At 35.0% G+C, this 20,320-nt stretch overlaps 1 protein-coding gene across 1 annotated transcript; it reads right to left on the minus strand.

Annotated features, from left to right (window-relative positions):
- Positions 1 to 7,144: 7,144 nt before the first annotated feature.
- Positions 7,145 to 16,435, minus strand: LOC135117861 (pupal cuticle protein 36-like). Its single transcript, XM_064038235.1, has 3 exons — positions 16,305 to 16,435; positions 14,768 to 15,416; positions 7,145 to 7,542 (listed from the first exon to the last, which is right to left on the minus strand). The coding sequence occupies exons 1-3, from the start codon at positions 16,311 to 16,313 to the stop codon at positions 7,208 to 7,210; spliced, it is 993 nt and encodes a 330-aa protein (XP_063894305.1). The 5' UTR covers positions 16,314 to 16,435; the 3' UTR covers positions 7,145 to 7,207.
- Between the last annotated feature and the right edge of the window lie 3,885 nt (positions 16,436 to 20,320).

Below are 20,320 nucleotides of genomic sequence, written 5' to 3' on the forward strand. Positions count from 1 at the left end.
CACTCTTTTTATGGTTTACGAAACTGTTCTTATCGGCAATTTTTTTACGTAATATAGGCCAGAATGGGAACTTGAATAGATAATAAAAGAAAGGAACACTTATGAAGGTACATAAAACTTTAGTTACGCATTCACCGTGGTTTGTGAGTTTGGATTTATAGAACAGTAAATAAGTATAGTATATAAGTAAATAAAAGAATTTGATAGGCGAAGATATTGGTTTAAACCATACCCAAACGCACCCTTACATGACTCACCTTAATAAGGCTATTACATAATCTCCAATCAATAATAACGTATTAAAATATTTAATAATATTCTGAAGAAGATCATATTAATTTTAAACCGAATTACTTTTCGTGACTAACATAATATTAGACCGTTTAAGCAGAAGGCACCTTGGTAAAAAATCATTAGTAGATAATAGTTAGTGTTTATAAACATAAAAAGAAGTCATTAATTAACTAGACACGACTTTAACTCTAGTATTTGAAATATTTAGGTACATTTTAATACCTAACTTTTAATGTTTCGGTAGCTAAAAAGTCTTGGAAGACTATTTTATTTTAAGATGAACTTTTGATGAAGAGATTTTTAGATGATCTTAATTTTCAGTCTGGGATTCAATATTACCTTACCTAATGAAGCAAATCATACATACTTGTAATACGTTTTCTTCAATTTAAAAAATACTGTATTACCTAATTGAAAAGGGTTCTCTGGTCCAAATTATTAGTATAACACATTTCAGACTCGATCACTACTGAGCGCTACAGTTGTGGCCCACCCGCGTTCATGAAATAAAACATGTAAAATAACTTTGATTGGAGCACTTTTTGCTTATATTACTTAACACATAAATAGAGATGTCTTATCAATCAAAGGTTAATGAATATGTTTTTACGATTGCTCTCTATGACGTTAATGCGTGAAATATATTTCGTAGTACATTTGTACTTTGTATGTAGGCAGTTTGTATCCGGTCACGAACATAATTGATGATATTAGCTTCCTGTATTAAAAAAATATTATAGGGAAGCGAAAATATTTACTCGCATAAGTAGGTACTATAGATGCGTATGTAAGCACCTAGGAATGCATTGTAGAGGTAATGTTCGTTTTCTAGGCCTTTGCGTTGGCTGTGTGCAATTCTTCAATATTTTTCTTTTCTCTGGATATTTTTTTTTGCAGAGACCGTATCTATTTAATTATACTACGGTTTTAGGTACGGTTGGAGAAACGGTCAATTTAAATTCAGTATTGAGTTATTATGAAAAAGGCAATAGTGGGAAAATAAATCGATTTTGTGATGATTATGGAGTTTAGTTTATAATATTTTAGGGTGATCGAAAGTACGAAATAATTGCCTTTAGTTTTATTTGGAGACTTGCAACATTTAACTTGAACTCTAACTGAACCATTTTTAATTGTAAAATCACCGATTGATGAACTGCAAGTACATATATAGTTAAATAGTGCAACTTATAACAGACTGTTTTAACATCACTAAGAATAAATATCGCAATAAACATTTTTATTTCAATTGGTCTATTTATAAATATTACGGTCATTGATGATCTATAATAGCCATAATAATTTGATACTTTACAAAAAGTTTATTGAGAAAAATTACATATTAGAATAACTACTTAATAGAAACATTAAATATATGATGCACAATAATATCGATTCTTTTTAAATCGTTATTATAACTCATCTTCGATTTTACAACTCTTCTGTCAACATTATCGATTTTTTATTCGATTCTACATCAAATATCGTAATTCGATTTCCGTGTACGTAATGATCCCACGGTTTAATTAACAGCTCTCGATGGGATCAATTAATGATTTTTTATCGATCATTCGGTTCATGATCGGTTGTTTATGATGATGTCGTGAACTTCTGAAGGCTTTGAGTCTAAACGGAACTGGGTGGTATATAAATGATGGGTGTTTCGATTTTGGAATCACTTTGATTGATATTGGTTGGTAGTTGAATAGAGTCAGGCGTCTATTCAGAGATTTAATTTTATAGAAGCTTAGATTTCTTAGCTTTGCAAAAAAAAAAACGTTTAGTGGAAGTTGTCCCAGAGACAGTAAAAAAATGATTAGGCTGCTTTGAAACAAAACTGACAAGAAATGAAATGTAACCGTTTCTGCATATTACGCATACATGTCGTCATGTATCGTCAAAGAACTGCGTAACGTTCGCTCACATTCGGCGGCTGAAATTCAGTTTGGTTTGAACACAGCCTTATAATATCTAGTCGTAATGCGTATTCTAATAAACTGCGTTCTTATAGAAGCTTGAGGAACGAATCGGCGAAGCGGCGCGTTTCATCCAAACATGATGATTAATTAAGAGGCCTACAAATTGCTAAATGTATGTTCCATTTAACTAAATCCATCCGTTATCAAAGTTTAGCAAAGTTACTATGCTGTATTGATAAAACTGGTTAGTTAGCTATGGAACTGAATAACTGTTGGGGTTAATATAATTACCTATTGCACTTTAGATAATAGGTTTCTAAATGGGTTAATTAAACGAAAAATTCCAACAGGATCGATAGAGCTATCGATAGAGATATGGTTTTGGTGTCAATTTTCTTAATAGTGAGACCACTCCGTCTATTGGAAAGCACGCTTAAGCTAAGTATATAAATAATTAATAAGTATAATATGTTCTGCGTATGATCTATCCGCGATTGTCTGATTGCGGTCCCATGGGATTGAGCATGGGGAAATAGAGAATATGCATGCTTGTGGTGACAAGACATTCTATAAGTTTACTGATGGATTTATGTTTAGGATGCATCATTGTAAATAAGAACGTCGACTGTTCGTTTACAAGGCTCGTGGGTAACATTTCAAAATCAGGTCCTCACAAAGATGCCGAAAGCCCTTATAAGCCCAGTTTCTAAGCAATTCTAAAAGATAAGTTTGCAGTATCATCAAGTAATCTAACTTAAAACCTTGACGGTAAACGTGATGGTCCATAGACATTTATTTAATAAGCAATAAAAGTAGAACGATGAGCACTAACCCTTATCTGATTCAGATTACAAGTTTAGATATTTATTCGCGAAATGAACTCGCAATAGAACCTGGCCTGGTTTTGTTTTTAATGTGAATTCCCATCATTATGGCAAGAAAGACAGCTTTTGATTCTCTAGTCAAAATATTTAAAATATTTTTTTTTGTTTGCTATAAGTTCAATCAAAGATGATGCCTATTTGACATGGAAACGACCGTTGTTTTTAGGTTTCTTTGAACGTTATTGTATGAATGAACAAAAAGCAAGTAAGAAACGGTTAAGGGCGGGTGTTTTGGGGGCTATGTAAGTCTTATCTTTCAACCTAGTTCCAATAAATGCATTCAAAATGCCACATATAAAGACTATGACACATTAATATTAATGAAACATTTTTCAATTCATTCATCTGCGAACAGCATAAACCATCCGTGGTATGTGGTTGCCATGAAGGTTGCCATGAGACTCCCAAATTAAGTGACCTACAGAGTAACGGAATAAATTTTAAATTTGAATAATCCTCCATGATTATAAACGACGTAAGCTATAAATAATCTAATTGGCTCTCTCAATGAGATCAGCTCATAGACAGATTACAAAATCGTGAACACACGGTGTATATGATAAAAACTAATGAAGTATGTATGATATTGTTCATTTGCCAAATTGATATGGTGCAGACCTTCGGAATGTCCTACTTTTGAATGGAGATGCAGACCAATTTGCTTGCGATCACGATAATTATGTGATTGCAAAATTATGCATCAATAGTTACTACAGGTAACTAGATTTAGATCAAACTTTAGGACATAGTTACTCACCTATTGGCTGAATCGACTCATGCAGTATGTTTTCCGATAAATTATCTACCTTCTCAAATGATGATGATGATGATGACTCCAGACCGATTTCGGTCACGGCGACTGCCTCAACTCCGTACAAATAATTGTCGCTGGTGTGCTCGCATATGACTACAGTAGCCAATCTTCTTTGAGAAGGTCCGCGCACATTGCGGACATGTGAGCACACCATTATCATAATTGTAACTGATTGCCGCGGGTGGTCGGGCTTTCAGTGCGTCGCGTCTAGAATCAAGCTCTGACCGACGACGCTCCTCAAAGTTAGAAACTTTGTTTCTAACTAGAGCCCTCCAATCAGGCCGTTGGGCTGCTAGCCCTTCCCATTGCGAAGGCTGAATGTCACATTTTTTATTCTTCTCAAATAGGTACAGCGTAGTTACGTATAATGAAAAATGAAAAGCTGGCTTGGAAACCATTTCATACAAAATTTGGAAATAACGCTACGAAAGTACAGCCTGAAAATACTGTAAGATCAAAGCCCGTAGCATGAATAGGTCCTTAAAGGAGGTCAATTTCTTACTCCTAATTGCAACGGTTGTGCAAGGCAAGTCTGGGTGCGAGGCCCTTGCAGCCCCCAAACCTGTAGCCATTCCTACTCTTGTTATAATATGCTTAATCTGGCTCTGGTCTGTAATCTATAGTTTGAATATTTGACATGATAAAAGTTTTGTATAAGTGTATAAGGTGTATGACTTGCAATGTTCACGAAAAATTGTGCCAGCAACAACAAGAGTACCTCTACCTAAGTATACAGCGCTATTTATTTTAAAAACATTGTAACTAACAACTATCACAGCAAAGCAAGCATTTGAACAGCGCTTACGCAGAGTAGAGCTTAGGAAGCTCGTTTAGTTTGTAGTTGAGGCCACACGCAATAGATGGCGCTGTAACCAAAAATATGAATATCATTATTTACTAATATATGCCTCTTCATTCTGCTATTATTGACCTTCCTTTCAGTATTTTGGGTTCGAGTTTTTTGTAAAAAAATACACTAATTATGGTAATGTTACTGCCAACATCAAACTGGAAAAGTTATCTCACAAAAGCTTTATTTAGAGGTGTAAGGTGAACATGACTGAGTTAGTGAGTTCTAGTCCTAGGAATCAAAGTCCCGCATTCGGACAAATAATAGCCACTCTCTGTGCAAAATGTTACATTACTGTAACTAAGTACTGTAACTACTGTAAGTAATAAAATTTATTCTGCTGAAAATTGTGTCTGCTTAGTTTTATGTGTAGGTAATGACTTTATTAAATTATGAAATCGGAAATCCATATCATCAAATGTTAGTAAAAATATGTAACGTTAATTCCGGGAGACAAAAAACCGTCGTTTGAATGCAGGATGTTGGACTACTCTCATACACATGACTGATCATTATGCACATGCAAAAGGTACAAAATAAAATTTACAAACCCGCACACATGGGCTAAGAAACATATTGGCTTCCCTGGCACTGCGCAGTCGGGTAAAAAAGAGGCGCTTTATTGGTTTCGCACGCAGGAGTTTCAGGGGTCAGCTAGGCCCCGCTCTTTCTATATATTTTTTTAATAATTAATTGAATACGATAGCGCTCATATTTTGGCAGTCAGTTTCACTGTCAGATTATTTATCAAATAACTATCTGGTTACCATGGTTCCACTAAAATCCTGAAGAAAGGACTCCGCGGAACCTACATACAGCCTTCCTCAATTAATGGGCTAACACAAAAAATGTGCTTCAATTAGGTCCAGCGCGTTCAAATAAAGAAACTCTTCAGCTTCATAGTCATTTTTAGTATAGATTTTTCTTTATAGAATAAGATAAACTAGCAAAATCTATGGCCTTTTTTTTATGGGAAATCATCTAATGACTCCTCCCGCTATGGGTGTCAGACTGTTACTAACTAAAATCCATCGTGTTCCTTAATAGGCCTTTTATGTACCAGGGCCGAAGGTAATTCTTTCGAACAATCCCGCAGCCTCAGGACTCTTCTGTAGCCTGTACTAAATAAAGATTCTTTTAAACGTCTTCTATAGTACTAAATAAAGATCCTCTTAAAACTGATTGCGAGTGATACCATAACATTCCGGCTAGCTTTACCACTCTCGAACGGAAAAGGAGTGCACCCAAACATAGGCATGATGATTCGTCGCCTAGGCTAGGACTAGTTTTTTATCCAGATGTTACAAACTGATTGCGACTTGTAAGGCTAGGATGATGCCTAATTTGTACCTTTTTTATTCAATTGATTTATTATTTCAAGGTTCTTGGTAATTTAGATATTTGTGGAACGTTTTAGCGTCCAGTTTTTATTTGTACGTAGGTCTTGCAAGATTATGAATAAATAATTATTTCAGTTTAAATTTATTGAACATATGTATTTTGATGCCTAATATCTAAAGATTTCTAGAATGATTCTATTAAGGTAATTCATTTTTTTCCTAAGATTGTAATAATGGGTTCAATTTTCATTTCATGATTATCATCATTTTACAGTACATTGTAAAATAATGTGAGTTACCTAATTTAAAGAACAATGTGTGTAAACAACGTGTTTTGTGTGATGTAAGAAAATATTTTCACGTTTTTACTTAATACTTTTTTATCAAATTCAATTTTTGTCGATATTATGCGTTTTTTTATTTATTGTAGGGGTGAAGTATATACACTACAGTAGGAAAATTAAAATTGCATGTTTTTTGCATTAAGTCGTATATTCGTTGCTTCATTTCATATTTACAATTCTTAAATACTAAATGTAACTTTTTTTTGTACATTTTCCATCTTACACTATACTGTCCTTGCTTTGCTGATAAAAACTTACTTAACTAACATTTTTAACAGGAAGAAATTTAATTTCACAGAAATAAAGAGTTTTATACAAAGGTTTGAGATCACAATCAAGAGAAAAAGAGACAGTATTACGCTATATGAACAAAAATAATAACAATATTATTAATAATTATCATCACAAGTATCGGTTCACAGCAAAATAATCGTTATTTATACATCACATACCAGTGAATGATGGCGGAGGGTAGTTCGATAATAATAATAATAAAAGAGAGCGAAAATGAATAATAATAAATACGATGTTGAATAACAAAGGTAACGAAAATTGTTTCAACGACTGTGCAAATCAAAACATATTTTTTAAGATTTTCACACAATTTGACAAATAATAAAAATCACATCAATTTTTATAAAAAATCAACGTAATTCCATTCCTATCTGATGATCACACTTCATTATTTATACAATTTCGTTTAATTCCTGTTCTACATTTGCACAGTCATGACCTCCATACATCACCACGAGCTTATCCATCTTAGTACTGGTAACCAGTCTGGGAGTTGAAGTTTCCTGATCCAGATCCTCTGCCTCCAGCGTTGGGAGCGAGGTACTGGCGAGAAGCAGCGCCTCCGAAGCCACCAGCTCCGGCACCACCACGTCCAGCACCGGCACCTCCAAATCCGGATCCAGCACCACCAAATCCGGATCCAGCGCCACCACGGCCGGCTCCAGCACCTCCGAAGCCGGATCCGGCTCCACCAGCACCAGCGCCTCCGAAGCCACCGGCTCCAGCACCAGAGTATCCACCAGCAGGTCCAGATCCGTAGCCGTTGCCAGCGCCCGCTCCAGCGCCTTCACCGCGGTAGGTACCTGGAATGAGGAGCAGATTTGGGTTGAGTCACACTCATTCATCATCAAACTTTTTGGATATTATTGGTTTTGTTTCAAAGAGATACTTTTATTGGCTAAGAATGTGGTGAGAAGGTTCCGATTTATACATTTGGAAAATAGTAGGTACTAACTTTGACATTTATATTAACAGAATTGACTCTACTTCCCAGAACGCTTTGACAGGTCTTTTTAAAGCACATTCTATAATTGTGGTAGTAAACTTGTAGATAAACTCAGACGATATACATACTTTACATTTTACAACATTATCAAACTAAGTAACGAATGCTCTCGATATGTCAGTATCAGCATCTAGACGAAGTAATTTATGTGCAATCTGTCGTTCTCAGGGCATTTCACGCATCGGGTCACTAGTCTAATGACTAACAGATTGGCTGCCAACATTGACCAACATCCCAACATTGCCGCCAAAGAGGATAAATGACCTGCCATGTTGGACGGTAAAGTTGGCAATGGGTTTGGCACCAATGTTGGTGATTCGTAAAGGGCAAGACAGGTTAATGCTATATTAACCTGCTTGCTACATATTGATAAAATATTATGATCTACTGTATGAATACACCAAGTGCATAATTTTTTAGGACTTGTGATTTCGGTAGAAAATTAAAGTTGATATAAAAACTACTGTAGAAATTACTGAAATTCTATGATGCAATAAAGAACTTTGGCGCGTTGTTTACCACATGAAAAATATGGTATTCAACATTTTCTGTATCAAGGCACTAATATACATTCCTTATTGCATTTGAGTTTCTCTGCAGGTTGAAATAACAATTTACTACCAATTTCAAACAACTAAGTGGCATATTACAATAATTTCATCTCTAAGCAAACAAAAGATGATTAAAACGTTGTATTTAAAATGGCGTTTCGTAATTTTGTAACAAGTGGGCCATATAATTTGTGTTCATTTTCAATTTCGAAATAATTTTGTAATTTCGATCACGCACGTTATATTTCTGTATTGTTTGTTCTGGAGGCCATAAAGTGAGCGTCGCGTGTTATCATAATTGTTGTTGAAGCGTTTATTTAAATTGTTGATGTTTCCCATTGTCATTGTAAATTAGTAGCCTAGAGAGGTTAAGGCATTTGTCGTTATTATTGAAATGTGTGCCGTTAGTTCGACGTTTATGAGATACGTTTTATTTACATTCATCGGCACTGTTCTGTTGTAAGCTATCTGTTGAAGTGGTAGTTTTCATTTTCATCTACAAATATATTTAACTTATATGTAAATCTTGATACTTTACTTTCACTGCAATATTTTAGTCTTGACGTAAAAATCAAACAAGATGAAATCGATACCGAACCCTAACAACATCTAGGTACTTTATGAAGCTAACCTACTCACCCGCTTATTTCATGGCCACACTCGACTCATCGAAAGCTCCAAGGCTAGCAAAGAGTACTGTCGTTAACGTTCCCTCGATTATTTAAATTGTATCGAGTTATTTAGAATGCGAGGATGACCGCACTACATGCCATGCTCGTTCTAGGTTAAATGGAACTTTACTTAATGATGGAAACACCTGAGACTTTTAATATGAGTAGCTTTGATCGATCTGGAATGTGCTTTAGGTTAGTTCATGCAAAGGTATTTTTTGTGCAGTATTTCTAGAGAACAGTTAGTCCAATTTGGTTTTCATTACTTCTATTATGGTAGTTTCAAATATGGGCAAGATCATGAAAGGGATCACAAACAGTCATAAATTTTAGGTAAAACATACACAGATGTATGAAAATCCATACGAGTGACAATGAGTCTGGAAAACTAAAAACCATTCTAAGTCAATTCAATCCAAATCCAAAACCAGTGTATCACCTACTAGACACACAAAACCAGCTAATTCAAAATCCCCAATTAAAATTACATTACCATGATGTAATTATCGGGCCATCTCAGAAATCGCATTAACTTTATAATCAGTACCCATCTCTCTTGTAACAAGCTCATCATTGACCCCTTACGTAACTATCTTAGTAACTAGACTACTAATCTGTCTGTCTGTTTGACAAGTTGCGAAAATGTAGTCACCACCTTTTTATACGCATTCTCTTTGCGTAAATGTAATGTCAAAACTGAGATTAGAAAAGCATTAGAGAGGTCAAAGGTAAGCGATTATGGTCACATTCGATGGGAGGAATGTCTATGAGTTCGGCTTGTGTGGTAAATCTGGATTCGTCTTGCTTTTTAAGAAGGAATGGTCTTTTAGGTAGATGGAAATGGAATGAACGGCTGCAACTTCATGGAAAAGTTTTTGATGTTAATGATTGAGATGGAAAACCAACGCAAGAATTTCAAATCTTTAACTTATAAAAGATGTTGATGATGTTAAAATCACAAACAAGATGTTGTATAAAGATAAAGGGCCAGTAGACACTGTTGCTCATCTAATAGATAAAGCTTCTAAATTAAATCATTACAAAACCCCTGATAACAATCCAACACATTAACAAAATCTTCACGCTTTAAACGATGTTAGATATCAAATCCAGTTTCCCAACACCTAGTAAATTTTAAGGCAATTAATATAGCGCGAAATATCTTAACATCTCATGTTCCCACATTTTGTAACTATGAGAATGTTAAACAAAGCACCATAAATGCTACATACATGTAAAGTTCTAAGAAATTCTTTATACGTTTTGATATGATGATAATATTAATATAAAATTTGTGACTTTAGACCTCCTTTGTTGGTAGTGGGAGAAAAAGTGCTACAAATGTGTGTTATTTCTCACAACGGCATGGATTGAATTCCTGATCTATTGTTGTAGGCAAAACATTTTTAAAACATAGGTCACTACAATCGATAGATATCTAAGAAAAGGCTAAGGACAGCTGTTTTGGTGATCTCACATTTAAAGGATCCATTCAATGTGTTGCTCAGAATAAACAAAACCCTTTTGTAGAAGGAAGGAGGAAGCCCCAAGCAATGCTAATATTCTAAACTGTACTTTCATTTCAAGCAATCTAACTTAAAGATCCCACAACACTTTCGCTAAACTTAGCAAAAGTTACAAAATGTAAAGCTCGGTGCACATCGGTGGTGCAACGCGTCATTATCTAGATGAAGCCTTTATTACTGTAGCAGGAGTCATTAATATTCGCGATTACCACCCATCTAGTAAATGCACTCATTATAATGCGTTTGCTTAGTAATTTTGGTAATGCAACCGCTTGACACGGATTTTTGTTTCATGTTTGTTAATCATGCTAATCATCATCATACTAAATACTTAAAATTAGTACTGACTGCTCCCCGCAATTACATCCCTGTCCCTGAGAAACTACATCCACATTATTTCACCTATCTCTCTACCTTTCATTTTCAATCGATTATTGTAACTGTTTAACCGTTAAGGCAACAATTTTAAAATTCTATATGAGGATTGGTGAAACATTATTACCTTAACATCCACGAGTACACTACCTTAAAGTATCTTTCAAAACCAGACAATATAAAACAATAAATTCTATCAACAGTTCACGGATTCTGAGTGTCATTCTCAGCATTGAATAGACAGAGTGCACATGACTGACCTTTTCGTTTATCTATAGTCTGGATCATGTGCACCACGCCTAACAGTGAGTGGTGCGGTCACGGCGTGACCCAGTGTAAGAGTAGCTTTAGTATCGTCCTATATTGTTGGGAAATTGGTCATTCTGGGATTGTCGTGTGCTTTACGGGTATTTTATGGTCTTAAATGATTTGTTTTTGCTTTTATGTATTTTTAACTTTATCTGGTTTAGTAGTATCATCGAAATTATGGATCTTTGCTATCAGAATTGTAAGTGCTACTATTTCAAGATCGATAAAAACTAAAGCCTTAATATCGATGTTCTAAATATTGCTATCGAAAAAACTTTAAGAGCTAGGACGACGCTAATGGCTTTTGACATTGTTGAGAAATCGGTTATTCTACGAAGAAACCTAGTGTGAATCAGGTTAATTGAAGCAAGATTGTAGCCTAACCTTTGAGTACAACGTTATGTAGGGTGAGACATTAATATAGTCCTGCAGTGTTGAGAAATTGGTCATTTTGCGAAGGCAGGTGTGAATTACAATGATTTGATGGTAATGCGTTGAGTGGCACGATTTATGGATTATTTGTATTGGGTTGGGAAATTTTCTAAGTAATAATGTGCTTTTGAAAAGAACAGTTAAACTTAGGATTACTGTACTTTTAGATAATTAAGCAGGTTCCACTCATGAGAAAGGTTACATTTCTGAAACTTTTTGTTTCAAAAAACACAGGGAATGAAAGGTGAAGTCAAATAATAATCAAGATGAATACATACCTATAAATAATACCAAAACAATTACGTAAACTAATCTAAAGTACTAACACAGAACCAAATACCTTTAAAGCGTCGAAGCATTCACAAACACATTAATCTAGACAGGCCCAATCATCGCATCTAGATAAAACGGCTAATGATATTGTAGGCGCTATCAGATTTATCTCCGCGTTTAGTTATCAATAACTACTCATGTAAGGTAGGCTTACTACTATTATGTTGACTTTTGGTTTTGAATTAGGAATTTGTGAAATCAATTGTTTTTTTTGGCTGGTTAGTACACTATGAGGATGGCAATTCTTTCACTTATCCAGAATAAAAGTCATTTCCCGAAATCTTAATAAATAATAAAAAAACTGAGCAAGATAAAAAAGATCCAGCTTGAGTGAAAATATGAATTTCTAAGTTTAAAAAGAGAAAGAGGGAAAGCTAAATATAAGGTTACAATCAGAGCTTTGTTGAAGAATATTTTTGACAAATAGTCTAATAAGAGAAGTAAATCAATAATATTTGCTATATTACGCGTATAATTAAAATTCACTAAGACTCAATGTGTGGTATACTAACAAAATCTGTCATTAATCTTAAAGCCCTCAATTACGATCGACCAATTTCCGTCTTAAAATATTACACACTGTAAATTTATTAATGCTTACACAAGATCGATGATGATGCTTCGGTGACCAGATTAAGTATCAATGCTAGAGCATGATCGATTTGCTTTCAAACGACTGCTCGATCGCTCGTTAAACATCGATAAAGGATGACAGGAGATGACGACAATGAACAAATGAAGTTATGTACTGATGCAATGAATCAGACTACTTCTGTAGATGCCCTAACTATCACTAGAAGACTAGAAACAATAGAATGTTTCGTTATAAGATCGAGTTTATCTCTAATAGGTAAAACACGCCTAAGACCAATTACGGCCACATTCACACGCTGAGGTAATACATGTGAATCGTAATTCCATATTTCTCTCAAATTCGTAATAACCAAAGATTTACAACCGAATAAATGAAAACTCCCATTAATATTTATTGAACTGACCATCTCAATAAAGTATGCAATGTGGGATAGCCAAGAATCCTCATTTCGCAAGCCAATGAAGATCTGACTTCAATTAAGGATTTACACTTTGTGACTGCGTTTTAACCTAATAATTTACATTTTAAATACTATTTATGGGCAATCAAAGGCAAATAGTTTGTTTTAATTAGTGAATCTGCCTTTAATTTGTAGGATCTTGACTCCGCAGGACTGACAAGGTTGCTACTTTATGTAATGGTAATGTAGATTGTTTTAAAAAACGAACGTGGAGCTATTTTTTGTTTGTCATTTTGGCCATGAAAATCGTCCTTTTTAAATAATTTTGAATGTTCCTTGAAAGTTTCAAATACTAGATACCATCAATCTAAGCGTTATACTTACTTGCAATACAAACACAACATTCTCAGAATTAATTCTCACCCAGACCCCTAATCTCATACAAGCTCGCCCATTTATTACAACCGTAATCCGTTGATCTGCAATGTTCACCCAGAATAGCTGTGAAATCAATTAAAATCCGACCTATGCAGTGCCTTACTTTGCTTGGCTAGATCACGACGCATGATGCAACGATCCCACGTCATTTTGTAACTCATCAGTACTAACTCCGGGAACAGATTATAGAGTAACTAAAACTTCACTCCCTACAATTCTTAGTTCTCTCACGCACACATCTACATCTAACTTAGGTACACTTTCTTCAAGCGAATTAAGGGGAGCTGTATGTGATTTTGTTCGCGAATTCCTGTTGTATGTATGTATGTATGTGTGCAGGGCGTTCTATGAAGAGATTGCTGCTTGAGTAATCTCCGATTCAAGTTACTGAGGTAATGTTAGGGCTTGACAAGATTAAGTGCATGCCTAGTGATTCTGTTTTGTTTGTAAATTGTAATGTATTTATAAATGGGAGGCTTTCTTATGTAAGGGCTTGGATTAGTATAGTTTGTAACTTTGATAATCTTTAGAGTATTTTTTTTTATTTCTGCTTCTTACGGGCAAATATTTGTTCGAAACGATCTAGAATTGTACTCAGCTTTTATTTTATTGGCCGCGATAATATTATAACTTTATTGTGTCGTTTTATTGCTCTTAAAATTGAATATCTCACTAATATAAATGTCAAAACTTAATGATCAATAAACTACTGTTGGAGATCACTTGCTATTTTAACTATTCTACGAGTATGTCACATTGCAACAGTTGTTTTAGTTTTAGAGCATCTAAGTTATAAATATAATGGTCGATGTTTTTATCTAGAGCAATTTAATAATGTCAATTTAATGATCATACTAGCAACAAGGTTAAACGAATATCCGCAGATTTAAGTTCCTCGATCACTTATGCGATTAGTGGTCACTTTTTTCTATAAGCCACAGACCCATTATAAAATTAGATGTACAAAATCATCATTGTTACTAATGATTATAATTCTGTTGAATCCTTTAACCCTTTTTTTGACCAGCGTCCAAATGTTTTGTACCACTGAGGTTATTAAACGCTATTAGAATGACTTTGCGGTTACCGCATTTTTTTCTGGTTAATTCAATCAAAATTAACACCGTTTTTACTGCGAGTAGATTAGCGTAAAAAGTAGTAACTCATTTTTAAATTAAATTATCTATTATTCTGTTATGTCAACAGTTTTTGTGGTCAAGCTATAAATAATGAAGACGATAAGAAGTCTATTATGTATTTTTGGATTAAGAGCTTGATTTTATGAAGTGTGCATTAAGATTATTTCTTAGAACTTGAAGCTTTTGATCACGTAATATAGATATTGATGTTCATCAACTTGAATAGTGTAAGTAGTAAAATTGTATCACTTACCATCATCAACGATGCCAGCGGCCTCATCACGGGCGTTCTGCTCCAGAGACTTCAGGATCTCTTCAGGGATGGGGGGAGGAGTGGGGAGGTGGGCACCACGGGGCTGGAATCCGTTCTCGTCAGCGGTGTACTGGATGCTGTAGTCCTGGCCATCGTCTCCCTTGTAGGCGAAGCTTCCTTGAGACTGAACTCCGTTGGTGGCAACTCCTTGAGCATCAGCGCGGATACCGTTTGAGGTCTCGAAGTCATAAGCGAATCCTTCGGCAGTAACTTCGTTGTTCAGCTTGAGGATTTGAGCGTTGGCGTCAGCGGAGTTTCCACCACGGGCACCACCGTATGCTCCACCAGCGGGGGCGTTGTATGCATTGCCAGAGTATTGAGGACCGGCACCACCACCGAAGCCTGATCCGGCTCCACCGTATCCTCCGGCACCGCCGGCTCCGCCAGCTCCGCCGCGTCCGGCACCACCAAAGCCGCCAGCTCCACCGGCACCGAAGCCACCCGCGCCTCCGGCTTTACCGAAGCCGGGAGCACCGGCAGCGCCAAAGCCGGGGCCGAAACCACCAGCGCCGGCGTTTCCTCTGGGAGGGAGGTATTTGTTGTCAAGGCGGTCTGCTAAGCAGACTCCGAGGACAGCGGCTACCACGAGCTGTAAAGAGAAGAACAATTAGTATTAATCATATTTTTTTATAGCATAAGGTAACTACAGTGCTAAGGGGTTAGTGAAACTTCACATGATGTTTGTCAAAATTCAGAGTGAGATGAAAAAAGTTCAACATTCAACCCTGCCCTGATTCAGTTTGACCCCAAATGGCCATTACTTGACCACAAATGGCCATTCCTCATTGAAATTCAAATCAATGATGAGCATGTTTTAATTATAGACATTTTGTCTAATTGCACTGCTCAGTTTATGTGTATGTTCGTAATTATACTTCGAAATGTCGATTTGATGTTGCGAATGATAGACGAACTCGTAAACCGCGAATGAAGGGGATATCAAGTGCCTTTAATTTTTTTTCTACGTGATTTTATGTAAGTAGCACTATGCAATGGGTACAAGGACTTTTTGAAACCAGCTACTATTTGTAATATAAGTTTTTGAAATTGGAAGTATTGAAATTGGAAGTTTTGTAGATGGATATTGACGATAAAAGCTTTCAGTTATTGAAAGTTATGAAAGCTCATTAAAGAAAAATTGTTAAAAAAAAAATACAAATAATATAGGTCAACTAAAGGGCTTTACAGGATTATAAAAAATAGACTGATTACATAAGTTAGAATTTCAGACAAAAAAGCAAAGGGACAATTATTTAATTGATGAATTCTTTCAATGTCAAAGTTTTCATGAAAAAGTTAAGTTTCACGAGGAAAACAAAAGGGATAGACCTAAAGGGTCTTTAGAACTATTAAAACTGTTACACTATTTTATAAGTCTCAGTAGAAATACAAAACTTCTGACTGAAACGTCACCCGTACGTCTAACCCTTAAACGCCCAACCCGTTGCACCGATCCCGATAAACAAAGCCGACTTACCAATTTCATTATTATATATTTATATTATTATAAAATATCTAAGGAAGACGACTGGCTTGTTGAGCGATGGTTCTGTGACTGTGATGTGCACCAGCGCACGAACCAATATATACCTCTCAAGTACAGTGAGAATTTATTCTGAAAATTATATCAGGGCCGCTGTAGCTACGAAAGAAGGTGATCTTCCTTTACTCAGAGAATGTTATCGAGAGATATCGTTTTTTTTTTTGTTATTATAATTTTTTTGTTTGTTTGAACATCCGCGTTGTAAGTAAAGGGTTGGATTTTGTGGGATTTGTCGCTGGTTTGTTGTGGTAGGTCAGGTGTTGGAGAATGCATTTGTTTATCGATATGATAGTGCAACGGTTTGCCCTATGGTTAAAAGAATTGAGCGCTTTTAGTACACTTTAAATGAGATGTGACCCTGTGACCTACGAATGTAAGGTTCAAAATAAAGATACGCTTTGAACTATATTTTAATTTAAAGGATTGTTACGACCATTTGTAAAAGGTAGGTATATCCTTTGACTTATAGGGTGGTAGGTAGGTAAGTTTGATGATTTGAGCAATAGCTAAACTTAAAGCTATTAGAACGAAATAAAGCGACAATTGCTTCTGTAATGATTGCTAAACGTTACTTTATTTTATGGACGTTGACACTATTACATCCAGTAAACTATAGAAGCTACGGTTTCTATTGTTTTGTTTAATGAAAGATTAATTTTATTGAAGTGTTTAGCCATGCAAAGCAACTTCACCTTAAGGCAAAATTGTGGTAAATGAAATATTTTTGTTACCTATCCTTAATTTTTAGAGATAAAATGATTGAGTGAAATCTGACGTGACTGGAATATATTAAGATAGAGAAGTATATATTAAGATGATATGCTGCACCAACCGCAAAAAAACATTGTGATAAGGGCATGATGATAATGATGATGATTCTATGTATAAACGTAGGTACAGAGTAGCAAGTTTTTCATCTTTGTTAAATAAGTATACCTAGGTCAAAGGAGCGCTTATTTCTTAGCTCAGAATACTATAATATGTAATGTAAGTAAACGAGTACATACGAGATGTAAGTAAGCCTACTCATCGCATTAACTCCTATCACCAAGGTTGTAGTTTAAAAAAATAATATAACTCGCGTGTGTAACTTACGTGCTACTTACTTAATAGAATTAACTGTGGGAGTGTTAACTCCTCAATTCCCAGACTTTCTGTGCTCCGTACTCGTCCAAGGTTCGATTTTTGGGGCGGGCCGAAATGGCTTTTAAAACTTGGTAAGTAGCCCTTTGGCGGTGTTACATCCCCGTGCCACTAAAACAACTTATATTTAAAATTACTGAACGATTAAAATAATAATTGACTAGGGAAACGCATCTACCTCTCGTCATTACATTTTAAACTTGCAATCGAACCCAGAATGCCACGTTTGACATTAACGCTTTTAACCACTGAACCAACGCATCATTACTTTTGACTATCTTTGTATACAGTTCAGACAAAGTTATTAGTTTGTCTAATTGCGTTTACAAACATAACTTAGGCTCACTTAGTAAAATATGGCGACTATTAAGTTAAGCCTCTACCCCATCACGTTTTTGTTTCAATCTTACTAAATATCGTGGAGTCGTGGTTGCCCAGTGGTTGGAGCATCTACTTTTAAAGTAGGTATAAGTATGTAGCTTTGATTCCAGGTCAAGCAAGTAGCAATTAAATTTTTCTATAGTTATAGGAAGTAACTATGTACCCTCTAAGTGCATCTTGGAAATAATTGAATGAAAAATTGAAGAAAAATGTTCTCGTGGAAACCTGAAATGACTGACACTGCTAATACGACTAGAGCAAGCGTGGTGATTATCGCTCATTCCTTCTCTATATGAAAAGAGGTCGGTGCCCTGTAGTTGGAAAATAAAAGACTGTTAATTCTTCTCCTCAACACAGGTTTCTGAACCTAGCTAGGAGAGCAGTGCTTACACCCACACGTTAGTGGAAATATGTAGTACTGATTTTGTTAAACTGTATTCTTAATGTGTACCTACCACTATCCTTTGTTTTGAGTTATTCAATAAATAAAATAACGACTAAATAATACACATATAAGGAGATGTCGTCATTTTGCCTAAAGCTACCTTTAACACTTAATAAGGTTAGGATTAAGTTTAAGTTACTTCTAACGGCTAGTTGCCGAAAAATTAATGTTCAATCTGCTGTCAAGTTAATTGATTGGTGCCTGCAGGTCTGGGTTGAACTTAGCTCATCATGTTCAAGTAATTGATTCTTAATTGAAAATATTTATGTTCTTGTTTAGGAGGATTTAAATTGAAGGATTATTTGGCAAAGAACGATGCTTTTTATACATCGATAGGACAAGAAATCCAGGTGTTTCTTTGATATTTCATCTCTTAAGAGATTTTTTATGTTACTGAAATAAGTTATCAGAAAGTATCTTTAAATACAGCTTCCATTCCTATTTTTTACATATTATTATAACCAGATGTCTATTATATTCTTGAAAGTCATGCTCAAGGTCAAAAGCCGACCCCAAAGACATAATTATCGAAGATGTTACCGTATTCACGTCATTTTGAGGTCTTGGACCACAGAGGTCGCCCTTCAACTTAAATACATCATCATTACTTCAATAATGCCTGGCTTGTCTGAACACAAACATAAATGAAAAGGTTTAGATAGAACGTTTATAAAAATAGTATGAAATTAAAATATAATTTAAGATTTTTTATTATTTTACCATAACTTGAAAGCATTTCACATAGGGATGGTTTCTTAGTACCTTCATATGTAGTTTAATTTTCCCATAAAAAAATATAATTTTGTATGCAGTCAGTGGTTCAAAGATTCAATAAATAAATGTTAATCATTTCCTGTTGACCCTAAAGCTTAATATGCTAGAAACAGCTCTAAGTTCACAAATACAATGCAATGTATTAAACCTGTCTGCCATGCACACGTGAATCACCAAATTATGATTCATTGTAATTTAACTATGCGTCTAAAGATAAGTCATAATAACATTACCTTAGCTCTGCATACCATATTAACTAAAAAAAACATACCTGAGACGTATCTATATACTCCTCACTTCCTTTTGAAATAAGGGCATTATCACATACTATTGTATACTTAACAAATAAACTTTTCAGCTTTATTTTTAAGTACTAATTATAGGTTTTGTAAAATATTGTTTCAGAGAAAGATTTGGTAAAAAATATAAACAAACATCCGAATTAGGGACTTCCTCCTTTTTGGGAAATCGATGAAAAATCTGCATACTTATAACTTTCATAATTTTTTAAGGAAACAATATAACACATGTTCTATACACATAATTCTTTAATGATTTTCAAACACATTAGAACCTTACGATCGATCGAAATTAATTAAACTATCGTTGTACATGCAAATGACGGTAATTAGCGTGGTCATTAGCATAATTAAGCAGTTACATCAAATTAGTAGCGCTTTGAAGTAACGCGTCAAATGGTGATGAACCTCAGAGCCAGTTGAATGTAGGATAGTTTTTTTGTTCTAGAATTGTAGTGTTAAGTGCAATTTAATTGGGTCAGTGTTGCGGGTCAATAACATAAATGTATCAATTTACTTTCATATAGTGTACTGTTTTTTTATTTGAAATGGAAAATCATCAAATGATCTCACTCGCTATGGGTGCAGCGGGACTTTTACAAACTCAAAACCATAGTTCCATCTGGAGCCCTCTGAGTTTCAGGGCTACAGTTACTATTTAAAGCAATCACGGAGCCCCCGGAGTCCTAAAGGGGCGTCCAAAGTTCTATATTTATTAATCAGTTATTATTTTCCTTCCTAACTAGGAGGATGTACAGCAGTAAGTTCTGTTGAAGACAACGTTTTGTTAATAGATTATTACGCTGTTACTAATAAAAATATTTTCGCCACATTTATTGTTTACCTGTGTATAAAAAAAACTCTCGTTAACTGCATTATGCATACAACAATACAACGTACAATACGAT

This window comes from Helicoverpa armigera, chromosome 15, assembly GCF_030705265.1.
Source record: "Helicoverpa armigera isolate CAAS_96S chromosome 15, ASM3070526v1, whole genome shotgun sequence".
In the NCBI taxonomy this organism is placed as follows: Eukaryota; Metazoa; Arthropoda; class Insecta; order Lepidoptera; family Noctuidae; genus Helicoverpa; species Helicoverpa armigera.

Bases quoted from the DNA above. Each gene is read 5' to 3' on its own strand.
- LOC135117861 (XM_064038235.1), bottom strand. The intron at 7,543-14,767 runs GTAAGTGATACA...TCCTCATTCCAG, and splicing joins CGCTGGCATCGTTGATGATG to GTACCTACCGCGGTGAAGGC.